Genomic DNA, 15505 nt, shown 5'->3' with positions numbered 1-15505 from the left:
TTTATATAAAACATCACCATTTCAACCAACATTTTGTTAAGTACCAGCCGTCTCTGGTGGCTAGATATGAAAAATCAGCTTGAGGACAGACTGAATCGCTCCTTGAGAATTTGGTGTGACCTTTCTGCATACATTAATCATTGGAGTGTTGAGATCGGGGACCACAGGGAGCATCTCCATGTGAAACCAGACAACCATTAATGCCTAATGTGCTTCAAAAAAGACAGTTAATAAAAAAGCACGAATACTGAGTCACTGCATGCATAATGGTGCAGTTTTCTACTTTGTTTTGTCCACTAACGGGGTTGTTCGAAATGCTACGCGGTCTTACACTAAAACACTGATAGACTGATAATGCAGTCACTGTCTGGGTTATTTATTTAAGTGGCATTTCGCTGATTTTACACATGAAGGTCAGGTTGTTTGTCACAACAGCTACTACTCAGTAAAACACTGGTATGGAGTCTTCTGTGGCTCTGAGGGTAACCCTCATGATGTCATCAGGGTCATTTTGGGCTTGAGGCTTAAAATTGTGTGTGTGTTATAAACCTGGGATATGCAGTTTGAAAGATGTGGACATAATTGAGCGGTATTGTGGGAAATGGAGGATCCAGTGTATGACCTAAATTAGAGACTAGGCAAGCTCAGAATCCATTGGCTATCGTCTGACGATACAAATGATTTAGCCTCTGGGCCAACGGTCAATGTTTTCAGGGTGCAAAAATGCCATTATTGACAGTAGCTGCTAGAGAGTTAACAGCCAGCTTGGTTATGCACCACCTCCTTTGCTTAGTGCGGAAAAGTCTGCAACAATTGTACATATTGCTGAGCTGTCGTCTTTATTTGAGTTGTCAAGTAAACACCCAAAAGCTCAACGTAAAACCAGCAAACCTTGTATTCTCTGTCCCTTAAAAGGATTCCTTTGTATGATACAGACTGTTAACCTGCATACATCTTCATGTTTTATCTATTTTCTAGAGAACTTCCACAATAACACCCATTTATTTCTAAAGCAATATCAAGATCTTGTTACCAAACGAGTTGGACAAAAGAATATTGTACAATGTGACCACCAGTACTGTTACACAATAAGCACACAGACACATTCAAATCATCAATAAGGAGCCGCGCGCTGTCTGACTGTAGACTCAATAAGTCTCATTAATGTAATAAAGAAGAGGTGTGCAGTCATGAATTTTAAAAAATAGTCTTGATTAGCTTTCTGTGAGACTGTCACTGCATACTACAGTCAAGTGGGCCCAAATGAGCAGTCATCCATGAGGGGCTAGAAGAGCTAACGTGGGATACAAGTGGGAAAAACTAGACCCCAAGTGAGAGGGTTACCTGTTGGTTGCCTGTATGTGTTTTAATATGCATCTGCACAAATTTGAATACAGTTTATTCTTTCCCACTTTTTGTCCTGAGGCCCACACAGGTTTTTTTTTCCCCATTTCAAGCCCTTCTGCACTTGTTAGTCCTATAACCAACATTTAATCAATTGTGGACACATGTGCACACGTTAACCAGGTTGTACTTTTAGTCACCGTGACTCAGTTATCTGTTGTTCTGATCCAACCAGACAGCCGTAGGGTCCTGCCAGGATTTTGATGTGTTGTAAAGGGAGAATAAATGAAGAGTGGGCCTTAAGTGATGAGTCATGAGAGCAGAATGGTGCTGTCTTTGTACTCTCTCTCATTTTCAGTTGTTTATGCAGTAGTAGAAACTGTCAAAGCATTGAATGTGAGCGGGGAGAGAGACATGCAAGAGTACACACTGAACACGGTGCAGTACCTTGCATTGAACAACCAGAGCTGTGAGGAGGGTGGAGCTCTCCGTGCTCTCGGCCTTCTCAGCTGTCTGTCTGGCTCCGGCTTCGCTGCTGTCGTCCTCTTCGTCCGACCGTAGGCTCCTCTCGCTTTCCTCCAGAGACTCCCTCTCCTCCGTGGAGTCGTCAGCTGTGCTCTCACTCCTCTCCTCAGCGTCAGCAGGCCCGTCCTTGTTGTCGGCCAACGGGGAGCGGACCCTGGTGCTTTGGTCCCGGGCCTCACCTCGCAGCCGCGTGATGTTTCCCTCCATCAGGCGGCGCTGGACGATGCTGTGAGGTTGCTAGAGGGAGAGGCATAAGAGAATTGGATGTCAGATGTCAGATTTTCTTAGTAACAAGTAGAAATGGAAGATGCGTTTAGTATCCCCAAATTATATGGTTATGGGTTCTCAAATGTAAGACTTTCTTGACCTTATGTTATCGTAAACTGAATATCTTTGGGTATTGGACTGTTGCTCAGACAAAACAAGACATTTAAAGATATTTTTTCACTGCACATCAAATCAGTCAAACAATGTGAGGTGGCAACTGCATAGTGAGTAAACTCAATGTATGTCAGAGGATAAGTGAAATCTGCATGTCTACCCCCCTTTGCATTGTGCAAAGATAAATATTTATAGTCTTATTATCTATACAGAGTACGTCACAGATAGCTTGTGACGCAGCATACATTTAATCTGAATAAAAACTAAGATAAGTAGGTCATTGTGTTAAAGGAACATGTCAGTATAACTCCGGTGTTTCCAGATTATCTACACATTCAGAGAATGTTATATTTTACTCCCACAGCAGTAATAATAAAGCTTATTAATGCACATTTATGCAGGGAAAACTCTAAGGTTAAGTAATTCCCACACAGACAAACAGTAGAATTAATCTAACTGCATCAAATACAAGGTAAACTGCACCAGTTGACTGCTAGAGTTTTGATTTCTGCTTGTATTTGTCCATAAATGGTCTGTATTGATAATGTCAAAGCAATGACATTAGTATTGATTGAGCTGGGAAAGAGATCATTTGTGTACATGAATTACTAAAACTAGATTGCATTACAAATGCCTAATTTGATTTTTCCGCCTAAATACTGCATGCTATGCAGACTGCTGATATACAGTCCTTGTTATTACAATTCAAGCTCTTCGAGATTAAATGCAGTTTTCAGACTTGGGAACCCCCACACAGAGACACAGAATTGGGTTGCGGACCACAACGTACAGCACAATTCTTCTCAATTTACAGTGTAATTTTTTTGGTGTACTAGTACAGTACGTACATATACTGTACATATATGTAGATACAAGGGAACAAGATGTGATGTTAGGGAGTAAGGGGGTAACAATGTTAAATTGTCTTACCACTAGACCAAGACAATGGGTGCTAAAGCCGACCAGACTCCCTTGATAAAACCAGTAATTTTACCTTGCAGATAATCAAACTGGGCTAAAACAAAATAAAAATCACCAAAACAGTCTTTGTCTGTATTTCCGCTTTTCTATCAATCACCAACCCTGCTTTGGTTGAAATAAATGCTTAATTTACCTATGTAGATGAGAAAAACAGCAGTTTCAGTCGTACTCACATCCACTAACACAGACCTGCTTTGTAAACAAACCACAGAGAGGCTGAGGATGAGCGAGACCAGGTCATGAATGAAGTGATGGATACTGTCTTCCAGAGAGCTGCAGTAGAGAGATGGTATGTTACGTATACTTATTGCCTGTGGTTTTTGGCATTAGGTTAAGCTTAGTTTTAAATCCAAGTTAAAATTGTCTGAGCATTACCAAAAATTCTTTCTAGATGAGTCCCACAGAAACTAATTTAAGCCAAATGTTATCACACTGCAGCAAGTAGAGGCTGTTTTAACTGTGGATGCTGAGGTGAGGTAGAGATTTAAGTAAGCGTAGTATTGGCCGAGGCATTTCAGAACGTCCTTCCCTCCCTCTTCTCCTGCCCCTCTACACACAAAATAACACACACACTGAGATTTAAATTGCTAACTTTAGCTTCAGTGCAAAAAATTTGCTTTCCAAACTACCTGAAATGAAGGTCACATTATCATGTCATGAAAGCCAATTCAACACTTTCAGGTCATCACTGTCAGCAGGCGTGAAATGATTTTCTTTTTGCTACACAAGCCTGGTGGCTATGTTTTTTGCTAACACACTCTTCTCCTGTGTCACCTCGAGTCTTTCAATAGACAAAAGCAGTTGCACACCCTTCAGAATAAATTCACAAAGCACTTAAAAAAGACAATGTTTTGACAAAGTGTTCTTTATGGCTACAGAAACACATTTCAGACTATATTTAATGCAACACAGGCATGACATTCTGTAAGGTACGTTAACATTAAGCTGTTTATATTTCATGGTGTGTTGATCTTGATTAATGACACATTTCCACCGTTTCAAAACAACATGTGGCCACTGACTAGCTGCTCTCTGGATCATATAAAAAGTAAATTATATTTAAGTTGCCTGTTCCTCTGTAATCACATTGCCGTTCACCAGTACATATTCTGGGTACAGACATTCAGACAGCAAGCTTTAAAAAGAACAGGACACCCAACACCAGCAGCTGCTGCTTTAATAAAACACAAAGCATTTGCTTTCCTTTCAAGGGTTTTTTTCAACACTAAAAACACCAGGATATTTAAGGCATGTTTACTTGAAAGCACAAGTAATTTTAGCTCCAAACACATACAAAAATATTAAGTCTTATAGAGAAGTTTAAGAAAATAAACTGTTGGGTAATACTGACAATGAGAAAATGAAGACAAAATGAACAACCTTTGGCATCTGGACTGTTGCCTCACAATATGGTCAAGTGATGTGGAAAAAAACATCTGTATAAGCTTCAGGATGTTAAGAATAGAGCAGTGCATCTGGTCTTGCACTGTTAATCTAGAAGATAAATTGAGAGAAGGCAGTCTGTGCTAGCTGAAGGTGGAGAAGAAGCTGGTTTTCTCAAGATAATCTTTGTTAGGGATGAGCACTGTTACAAGCTAGACAAGGAGCAATGAACAAGAGCTCTTCCACAACCCAGACCTAATGCTTTAAAGTGGCATATTTTTATGTTAACAATGGATCACATAACTACTTGTATGTGCTTTTTTAGCATCTTTACCGCAACTGTACTGTTTTGGTTCCCTCTCACTGCTCATCATTGTAGTTCCCATCAGGGCCTAGCTGCTTTCAGTGGAAAAACCTTCTAAAAACCTTCTGTCCACTACCAGTACAGCACCAAATATCAGACAAACAAATATAGCAGCTAGCTGGTGAACATAGTGTAGCATTTAGCAGCTAAAGAGACAGATATTACCCTCAGGAGTTACTTTGGATTTTAAATCAGAGCTAAAAGAAGATTGGACTTTATGCATGAAATGGACACAAACACGACTCCACATAAATGATAGTGTTGCTTTGTGTCTGCTGAGGTGTAAATAATTAACTTTCGTACAATTTGACGCTATATAAATAAAATTGGATCAAATTAAATTAGTTTGTTGGCAATAATCTCCATGTACAGCTGAGGCAAAAGGAAATGCAGTCATTAGTGTTAGAGGTATCCTGTAGTGTTGGAAGAGGGCACTCCAACAGATCACAAAAGTCAATATGATTCACCTTTACCAAATTTAATGGAAACTCGTTGATCAACTGACTGAGTAGCTGCCTTACCAGCCAACGTTGGCATCTGCTGAGCCATAAAGTCACAGTGTAAGTCTCTTGGTTGTGTGCCAATCTCAGAAAGGACATCCCCATCTGTATTTCTCAGCCTTGGATTTCTACCACCAGTCGTACGCACCTGTTGCCTCCCTCCATCTGTCCCCTCTTTGCGAATCAACAGGCCTGCAGTCACTACACTTTTATAGAAATTGCTGTGTCCACTTCAAAATGCTCCCGTTGGAGAACCCTTTAAACATCGCCGCTGATGCTGCTGTGATTGGCGGCAACGATTTTCACGGACTGGAGAGTTTTTTTTCTGGGTCACCCTGGGGCAGATGTGCTGACATTATGGGTCATCTTACACCTTTTTTCTTAGAGCATAGACAGTATGGTGGCTGAATGGAGGAAAAACTCTATGTGTGATTTATTCTTAGATGACATATTCTGGATGATAGCATTGTGCGCTATCACGAAGGCAATGGTCAATTAGAGCTGCCGACCTTCTTTTGTCTGTGAGGGAACTCCATCCAGCAACTGTGATTGTGCGACTCTGACTCTTATTAAAAGAATGCAGGAAGAGAAAAGATAGAACCGGCTATTCTCTTCTCTGTTTCTTTTCCACATTACTGGTCATTATTTGATGTTCTGCTCTGATTAACAGGCACACAGCAAATGCTAGATTGTGCTCTTAAAGTATTCCCTGAGCAGAATTTGAATGAAGACAAGGATGATTTCATGGGCAGGCAAGCAGCAAAGAGACAGAAAAATATGGAATAAATAAAAAAAAAAAAAGCATCAGGGCTGAAAACACCAAGGCTTTATAACCTTAACATGGCTGTAATAACGTCATCTCATGCCTGGCCATGTCTGAGTGTATGTGGTCTCACTCTGTGTGTGATCTGTCATTATGTTTCACTGGCACTTTGTGTCAGACATCCATCTGTGGATCTGCAGCTCAATCCAACACCTCTACAAATAATTTTGGAGTGATTTTTTTGGAAGCCGTCGGGTCAAAAAAGCACAGGTTCACCTCAGATACTGTAAAAGGAAGCGCTTCTGTAGTAGATTTCTTGCGATGCATACAGTCAAGCTCTCTCTGTCAATCCACGCGGCTTCCTGTCCAAAACAACAACACTTCAAACTAGTAATCACCACCCGTGTCACCGAGTTCAATTTAGCGCATTCGTTCCTCTCCGAGCTCCAGCTGCGGCTGAGCAGCTCTTAGCTGGTTTATAAACAGGCAGTGTTGATAGCTTCTCCTCCCCTTTCCTCTCCTTCCCTTCCCTCTCTTATTAATCCTCTCTCCTCCTCGTATCCTTTTCTTTTCTTTTCTTTTCTTTTCTCATATCTCCTTTCCTCTCTCTCATTGGTCCTTACCCTTCATTCTCTACCTTGCCTTGTCTTACCTTTCCTTTCCTCTCATCTCGTCTTTTTATTTTTTTGAGTTTCTCCTCTCCTGTAATGTCATCTCCTGTCCTTGTTTTCTTCCGTTTACCTTCTATTTGCAGTTTCTTTTCCTTTTTCTTTTCATCCCTATTCCTTGTGATTTCTTCCTCTTCTGTCCTCCTTTCCTGCCATTACCCCCCCATGTTTTTTCCTTTCCTTTCATCCCCTTTCCTATTTCATCCTATTCTCTCGCTGTTTCTCTTCTCCTCTCCTTGTGTTCATCTTTTCTGTTCATTAACTTGCATTATAAACATTCCTCTTATTGTTACCTTCTATTTCCCCCATTCTCTTTCCCTTCCCTTTTTTTTCTAATTTCTCCTCTCCTTCTTCCATTTGTTTTTTCCCTTCTCTTCTGTACATGTCTTTCCCTCTCCTCTCTTCTCTTTCCTCTCCCACATAATTTCTCCTCGCCGCTCCTCTCTTCTCCTTATGTCTCTCATTGCAATCAATAGAAATCAAGACCATATTTTCTGCCTTCCATTGATTACATTTATTCCCTAAACAAACCCAAACCCTCAGTCTAAGATAAGAGCAATTATAATCCTAAAAGGGATCTTCTCCTCTCCTCTCTGCAGGAGCTTTACTAAAATAGGAGCTTTCATGTTGAGCTCCTCGACATCTGAACTAATCAAATTCAATCAGGAGCTCCACTTCAGACTGGACTGAAAGTTTTTTCCTATCGTTGTGTTCTCGACATTAGCCTCTTCCTCTGGCCTGACAGTCTGTTCCCCGTTTGTCTCTTGTTCTAACAATATTCTGCATGTCAGTTGACCTCTCTCCCTACCGGGCACTCACTGGTTAAATCACACATTTTATAACAGTAATTATCCTCTTCTGCAAACTAAAAAACAGCTTGTTAAAGGGGGTGCAAACAGTCACAGATCAAAGTTTATACGCATCTGCTAGAGTGTGAATGAGCAAAGATGTGGAAATTATTTTAATGAAATTGCTTATGAGGTCTGGTGACATACAACAGTATTTGTATTCAACAGGCGAAGGATGAGAAGGAAGCAAATCATGTCAAGTTCTAACAGTTTGGAGAGGGAGCGTGTTCTATTGAGAGATGTTTTTCTCCTATGTGCTCACAAAGATTCATTCTGATAACAAACACAATGTAATTTCAGCTGTTTTTCTCATTGTGCCACTCCCTGTGTACCGTGATGGTTGGCGTCTGTTTTTGCTGAGCCCTGACTGCTCTGGGGTCAGCAAATTGTGTTAGCAACATCAAGCTGCTAGCAGGCGGCATTCAGTGTTGCCACATGTGCCCCTGTACTGTTTTGCAGTTCAGGGGTGAATTGGCAATCTTGTACTTTGCAAGGGTGCATCTTGACCTTTTGTCTTTTTTTAATAAAGTGCAGCTGTTTTTGAACTGGGAGGCAGGGGAGTTAAAGGGGGGCATGGAGGGAGAGATGTAAGGTGAACAAATCTGAACACATAGACGCAAATATTTCTAGATTCAGCGTGACGTACACTTTCCAATCATATTATCTCCGTTACGAATAAACATCCATTATTCTGCTTTGAAATCCTAGAATTTTTGACTGTAGAACTTGCCTAAGAATCATCACATATTAAACTTTTTGTCAGTATCAGAGTAATCCAGTGATAGTTTTCTGTACAACCACAGATACAGTGCAAAAAGGAACTGCTAATAACAAATTTGGCGAATTTTAAATGTTGCCAATTTGCCAAAATATTAACATACATAAGCTAAAAATTGGGCTCAAGCTGTAGGCCACAGCACTCAATCCATGGCAACATCCTTTCTGTTTACATCTTCCATAGCAACATAACCTAAAAGATGATGATCCCACATTTAAATAAGACCAAAGATAATACTCAGAGTAACAGAATCCATTCATATCAACATTTTCTATATTGCATTTTGAGTATTTTGCTGAGAGGCGCCCCAGTCACATGTTGAAAACCACTTATCTAAGGCAGTTAATGCAAGATAAAGTGTGTGAAGAGACTCTGTCATGTGAGACATGTTTCTACCCCTGTGACACATCTCGAGGTTTCAGCAAATTTCTCACCTCATTCTGAGTGCTTGTCAACAGGCTGGGAATATGTAAATTGGCATCAATCATATGGCCTCCTTGTGGGTTATCCGCCATTAAATCTAATGAAGACAGCAGGCAGCAGCGTCCCATGAAGAGTTGATCTATTATACACTATGCAACCAACTGTTACGCTTCATTTGAGAGTGAATTGTTTTATTGTTGAAGCAGCTGAGGTGAATTTGGCATCGCTCAGGTGTAATCTGCTCATTTGTTTTTCACAGCGTGTAGAGTGATTTTGTGTGATATTATTCTGAACATTCACTGCTCATAATTGTAAGATGTGGCTAAGATATTGTTCCAACTGATAAAAAAAGATGATCGATGAACTGAAGGATTGAACTGTGGAGAATCTAGCTGATCTAACAATGTGAAGCATGTGTGTATTGACAAAAGTTTAAACATTTATATTTGTGTAGGAGATCTAAGCAGCTTAAAACTCGCTCAAGCTAGAGACCCAGTGGGTTTTATGAGCTTTTATACATCCAAATATCTTCTATAAAATACAGAAAAGGTGTCTAATTGAGACCTGTGTTTATTTGTCAAAACATGTAGCCACACCAGGCTAGAAAAGCGGACCTGCTTCTAATTGGGGCTGTGCTTTTATTTATTTTACGGAAGTCGAGATATCTTTTACCTTTGCACTGGGTGACATGTTCCTTTATTGCCATGTCGTTTATTTTGACTCAATCCCACATAAACCGCCCTGCTGCTGGAAATACTCACAAGAGCACTAAATGTGTATTTATCCACAGCGGAAAATAGTCCTTAAAAAACACAATATTTCCTCCTGTTTGAGTAATGTTTGCAAAAACTGCAGTGCCCGGCTCTTTTAGGAAATACTGTGCCTTTTTTGAAATATAAAACTATATTTGTGATTCGTTTTTTAACTATCACTACTGATGCTTTTGAGCTAATCTTCTAAGCATGTTAAATGCTGGACATGTCTATGCAAGCTATTATTACAGTGTTATCTTATAGCCTCCATTTACTGGTTTTGATGATGTTCTCCAGATAGACATTCGCTAACGCTGTTAGAAGTCTTTTTCTGGCCAACAGCCCCTCATTTGAAAGATTGTACGATCAATTCTGTGATAATAGCTGTTGATGCAGAAATTGTAAACTAACTTTTATCAAAGGGATCCTTTAAAGGGTTTTTTAAAATAGCCTGAATTGTGTTTGATGATAATTGATAAAGGATGTTGGCCTAATTTAGTTGGTTTGTTTCTCAGTTTTTCCTTGCTGCAGAGAGGCATTATGTGCTTCTGCACTGATTACAGGACATGCAGACAAGCTACAGGAGCAAGGCTACCAAAAACTGTCTGTGTCTGCCATGTGACCCATGCTTTGCAGGTCTTAGTGGTCCCTCAAGGCTTCGACCACACAGTCGGAAAGCACTAAGAGACTGATGAATGTATCTTTGTTTTGGTCTTTTCTTGGGATTTGTTGACAACAAGTAAAGTCTAGAATTAGCTGAATTAGCCTGATCCTTTAAATAAACTTCAGCTTGTATTTTTGAAAAGAGAATTATTGAGCCTAATGAGCGTATTGTGGCTTTGAACTTATTTAGGATAAACCGGGTCAGAACCAGGAAACGAGTGCGGCAAAAAGGACAAACTTTAGGTTGTTTAGCTGGTCGGCTGTCTGACAAACTCTGTGTTCCTTTGTGTCTGTTCATACGTTGTCTGTTGCTGATTTTGCTGATATGAGTCCTGTGGTGACCCCTGAACACTATCTAGTCCAAACCAGATCAAAGCCAGTGGGACAGAACTGTTAATGTATGACTCCAGCACTCCTTCTCCTCCTCATGTCTATCTCTTTCCCTGTATTTCTCCCTCTGTGAGTCAGATTAGAGGCTAATTGCCATGTGGACTAATTATCTGACTGCAACAGGCTCCTCTCTGTCATCCAGTCAGTCATGTGAGCTTTCTAATGCCCTCTTTCTCATTCTGATGGAGGTCCCCAGTGGCTGACTTCCTGTCGCACCAACCAGGAGGCTCTGGCAGCTTCACATCTGCTGTCTGCCCCTCCACTTCCTTCTTGTTTCTTGTTTTACATATCTGTTCTTCTCTTGCTTTCTGTTTCTTCACTAAATCCTAAAATCCTGTTTGAATGGTATTTGCTGTAATGCTGAATGGTTAGTTGATTAATCAGTAAGTTTATAAACAGAAAATGAATCAACAACAGTTTTTATAAGGAATAAATGGTTAGTTTTTTGCTTGACTGAAGGCTGTCTGCCTGCAATAAGCCCTTGTTTTCATTTTCCAGTGTATATCCTGATTTAGTAATCTAATGTCATTATCACTGAACACCTGATTAATAATTAATTGAGAAGTCATCAGTTTTATTTTCCCTTTCTGAATCATTAATAGGGCTCATTGCTCATTGATAGAGTAAATATCTGTTAAGCTGGAACTGAATAAAGACAAAGCCATTCTTTTCATTTAAAGAACTAGTTTTTGAAAATATGCACATTTGCTTCCTCACTGAGAGTTGGTTAACATGACTCAAAAAATCCTCAGCACTCTAGCAAACAAATGTATTTTTCAAAATGCTGAACTATTCCTTTATAAACAGTTCATTTTGAGAATCTAGACATTATAAAATGTACATTTTTAGATAAACAATCATCCCAAAACTGCTCGCTGCTTTGTCAGTTAGTTGATCTACAGACTTGACTCGACTGAACAAAATAATTAATCAATATTAAAAATAGTCATTAGCTGCAGATCTAGTCATCCATCTGTCTTCCAAAAGCACATCCAGCTTTCTTTGGTAAGTGCTCACCTGCATCTGAATTTATGTCCATTTATACATTTACGGGAATTTTTGGATTATAAAGATTCCATTTGGAGCCACTTTGGAGGCTGAGGTGTCACGTGCCACACCTTATCATACCTAACCAATAAACAAAAATACTCTTCCTCTCTCGCTTCCTGTCTCAGTATCATGGCTTCTCTCCTCCTCTGTAGTTGGGGGTTGTTTTGTCGTATTTGTTTTTGTCGGGTATTTTTAGCCTCCCGTCTTCCTACACAGCTCTGAGGGAGCAGCTGAGGGAGAACGTCGCCGCCCATCCACAGCTCCAGATGACACAGAGCAAGACAGGTTCACACTAACCTCTCTCCAGCCCACCTAATTGTCCTGGAGCTAATAATAAAGCCTGCATCTGAACTGATTTGACACGTTTGTTTTGTAAGGAAGAGTCTCTGGAAGAGACAAACTCCCGAGAGCCCGGCGATCACACTGAGCATTACTGTCGTGTTTGCTCTTCACTTTGAAGTGCTGCTTTGCCTTTATAAGCATTTGAGTTCAGTGGGTGAATCAAGATGAATATGAATGTGAAAACCTGTTCCAGGATGAGATGTACTGCCGTGTACACCATCTGCTTGTACAAACTCATGACTTCTTGAAAGGACAGGAGATCACAGAGTTCACTTAATTCCGCTTTGACGAAATCACGTCTCCATACTGGTTTATCTATATTTCAGATTTTTCTTTGCTTAAATCGGACATAGGGTTTGGTAAATCAGGACTTAAGTTGTATTGAAGGAACATAGGAAAGGCTCACTTTTTTTCCATCTATCTTTCTGTGCCACAGTTGTACATTCAAACCCAGTTCTGTAGCTTTTGATCATCCTCAGAGGTACCTGGAGACTCCAGTCTCTCAATTAGACAGGCCTTCACACACAAACACACACAGGTTTCAGACTCACTCATCTGTAAGATAGGGACTTGAGCAAACGGACAGCTAAGCTGCAGGGGGAAGAAGAGGAAGGCTCTGCTGCAGCAGACTAGGTGTGTGCCGCAAAATTAGACCAATATGAGATTTTAAAGGGTTCTATTTTTGTGCTGAAGGTTCCTACAACCAATATGTGTCTCTTTTACATTTCAGCAATTTTAAAAACCACATATGTTGAAAAAATCACATAAAAAAAAGAAACGCAGACACTTCAGCATACAAATGAACTGATGTGTCATTTCATAAAGGAGTAGCACAACATTTTGGGAAAATGCCGAGAGTTAGATGAGAAGATTGATACCACTGTCACATTTGTATTGTAAAGGTTACTAGCAGCCGGTTAGGTTAGCTTAGCATAAAGACTGGAAACAGAGGGAATCAGGTAGCCTGGCTCTTTCCAGAGGTAACTAAGTCGGTCAACCAGCATCTCTAAAGGTTGCTAAGTAACACCTTATATTGTTTGTTTAATCTGTACACAAACAGAAGGACAGTTTCTGTTTTTTGAGGAAGAAGAAATGTTGTTTGGGTTGCTTTGTCCGTCTTTTTTTTGTCATTTAGGGTAAACAGTTAAAGAACAGCCTGCCAAAAATAATTGAATTTGTAGTTAATTAGTTTTACCTCTAGAAATGATGCTATTTCCCTTTAAAACATGCGATTGGTGTTATTTTGCTGCTTTAAAGTCATCTTCTCTTTCCTACGTTTACTGTGTCTCCCTGTTGGAGCAGCCTTGAGAAGCGAATGTGTGTGTGTGTGTGTGTGTGTGTGTGTGTGTGTGTGTGTGTGTGTGTGTGTGTGTGTGTGTGTGTACAGTAGAAAACAGTGAGATTACACAGTGGTTACACAATAACTTGGTCCATGCTGAGCTCAGGTGTTAATGTAACTGGGCTCAGATGTGTCCAAACCAATCCCCCAAACACACACACATATATATACTCTCACTCTCTCCTGTTTGCTCTCCTTACATGTACTCAAAGCTTTACATTGTGTTACATAAAACAGCCCCACTAAACCTGACCCCCATCTCCAGCCCTCTCTTCCCTTCCCCTCCATCGCTCTTGCGTTCGGATTTTGCCCTTTTCATGCTCACTGCTCCCCTTACACCGCAGCACAACATGGCTGGAGTGCTGCTGCTGCTGCTGAGAGTGAGAGGACCTCGGGCTAAAGAGCAGCAAAACAAATTCACTCTTACATAACAGGCTCTGCTGCTGAATTACACACTGGATAGGACAGGCCAGCTAGCAGAAATTAAAAGGAAGAAAGCCGAGGTTACAGCTAAAATGTCTGTGTGGCTCGAGTGTAAAAACCTTAAAATGATTCATGATTTTCACCGATTTATGAGGATCTATTGGGACTTGTGCACTATACTAAACTAAAATAATGGACATAGTGAACATTATATCTTATAGCTCCTTAATTTTAGCATGCTGGTGTTAGCATTTAGCTCACAGAGATGCTAGCGTGGCTGTAGACTCTTCTTCTTCCTGTTCTGGAAGAGCTTCTTATGCAACAGAGAGTACAATGCTAACTAGTACACATCTAAACACTATAAAAGATCAAATGAAACTAGGAATCAAACCAAGACATGATTCCAAAACTCTATTAGATTCAAGGAGCATAATGTACAACTCGTCCATTGGCAGCCTGCGATTCAACATCTCCTAGAGGGGCCTGAAAACCCTCTTATCATAATACCAATTATCTTCTCCTTGAAGACACAAATCTAAAATCCTATCTGTCGCGCAGATGTGGCCACAGGGAGCCCGGAATGATTTGCATGTAACAAGTGATTTTCGATGTCAGAATAGCTTTGGGGACTTGAGAGAAATTGCCAGCAGTCCTCCGCCATGCCTGTATCTCCTCTCTGCAGACAGCCAGCTACACCATTCAGACTCTGAATAGACATGGACGGAGTAAATGAAAAGAAAGCATGATGCGTTTTCTGAGGTGGCTTGCATGCCGAGCCCTTACAGACAAAAGATGAGATCATCTGGATAAGGCTGTCAGAACCATTTGATTGTCTCCAGGCTGACTATAAATCACACAGCATTTTCCAGTTATATCATACAGTATTTTCATCTAATTACTGCCGAAGATTTACTATTTTCTTTTCAGCTTGTGGCCTCCATAAGCAAAGGTCATACCTGAAATGTCAGACACTGATCTTTAAAAATAAATGGTCACTTTTCTCTTTTCTGAAAAATGTACATGATTCATTACTATAGAGGCCTGACATTTGGTAATTAATACAAAGAGGACATTATATTAGTACTGCAAAAGGCAGAATGTAGTTATTCTGGAAATCTGGACTTTATACTTCATCAGTTTTGAAACCACAAGTCTATAAATTAATTAGTTCATCAACTAAAGAGTCTTTTGACAACACCTTTAATGATCAATTGGGTCCTTTATTCAGCAAAAATGCCAAAGATTAGCTGGTTAGCTTCTCAAATCAAAAGATGTACTGCTTTTCCTCAGCTGCTACTGCTCATTTAATTTCAAATTGAAAAAAAACAAGCAATTTTAAAATGTCACTGAAAATTTTCATTAGCATTTTATAGGCTCAACAAGTATAGTCAAAAATTTAAAGCAAGATTAAGTCTGTGCCAATGGAATAGATTCATATTTTGGGAAATATAGTTACTTTATTTCCTTATTTAGATGAGATCCACTCTCATGTCTACACGCTAAACTGAGCCGGAAACAGCCGGAAGCACAATGCTACTCCACCGCCGCCTGGCTCTGTCTTGAGCTTAGAAATCCATCTAAAAGCACC

General features: G+C 40.1%; 1 protein-coding gene across 1 annotated transcript in view; it reads right to left on the bottom strand.

Moving 5' to 3' along the window:
- Positions 1-15505, bottom strand: part of nrip2 (nuclear receptor interacting protein 2) — a 30353-nt gene that overhangs the window by 11756 nt on the left and 3092 nt on the right. Inside the window, exon 2 of the mRNA XM_051392649.1 lies at positions 1792-2106. Within this exon, the coding sequence (XP_051248609.1) occupies positions 1792-2106 (315 nt within the window). The remainder of the gene's footprint in view (positions 1-1791; positions 2107-15505) is intronic.

This window comes from Dicentrarchus labrax, unplaced genomic scaffold (assembly GCF_905237075.1).
Source record: "Dicentrarchus labrax unplaced genomic scaffold, dlabrax2021, whole genome shotgun sequence".
NCBI classification, from domain to species: domain Eukaryota; kingdom Metazoa; phylum Chordata; class Actinopteri; family Moronidae; genus Dicentrarchus; species Dicentrarchus labrax.
This window is presented reverse-complemented; position numbering and strand designations above follow the sequence as displayed.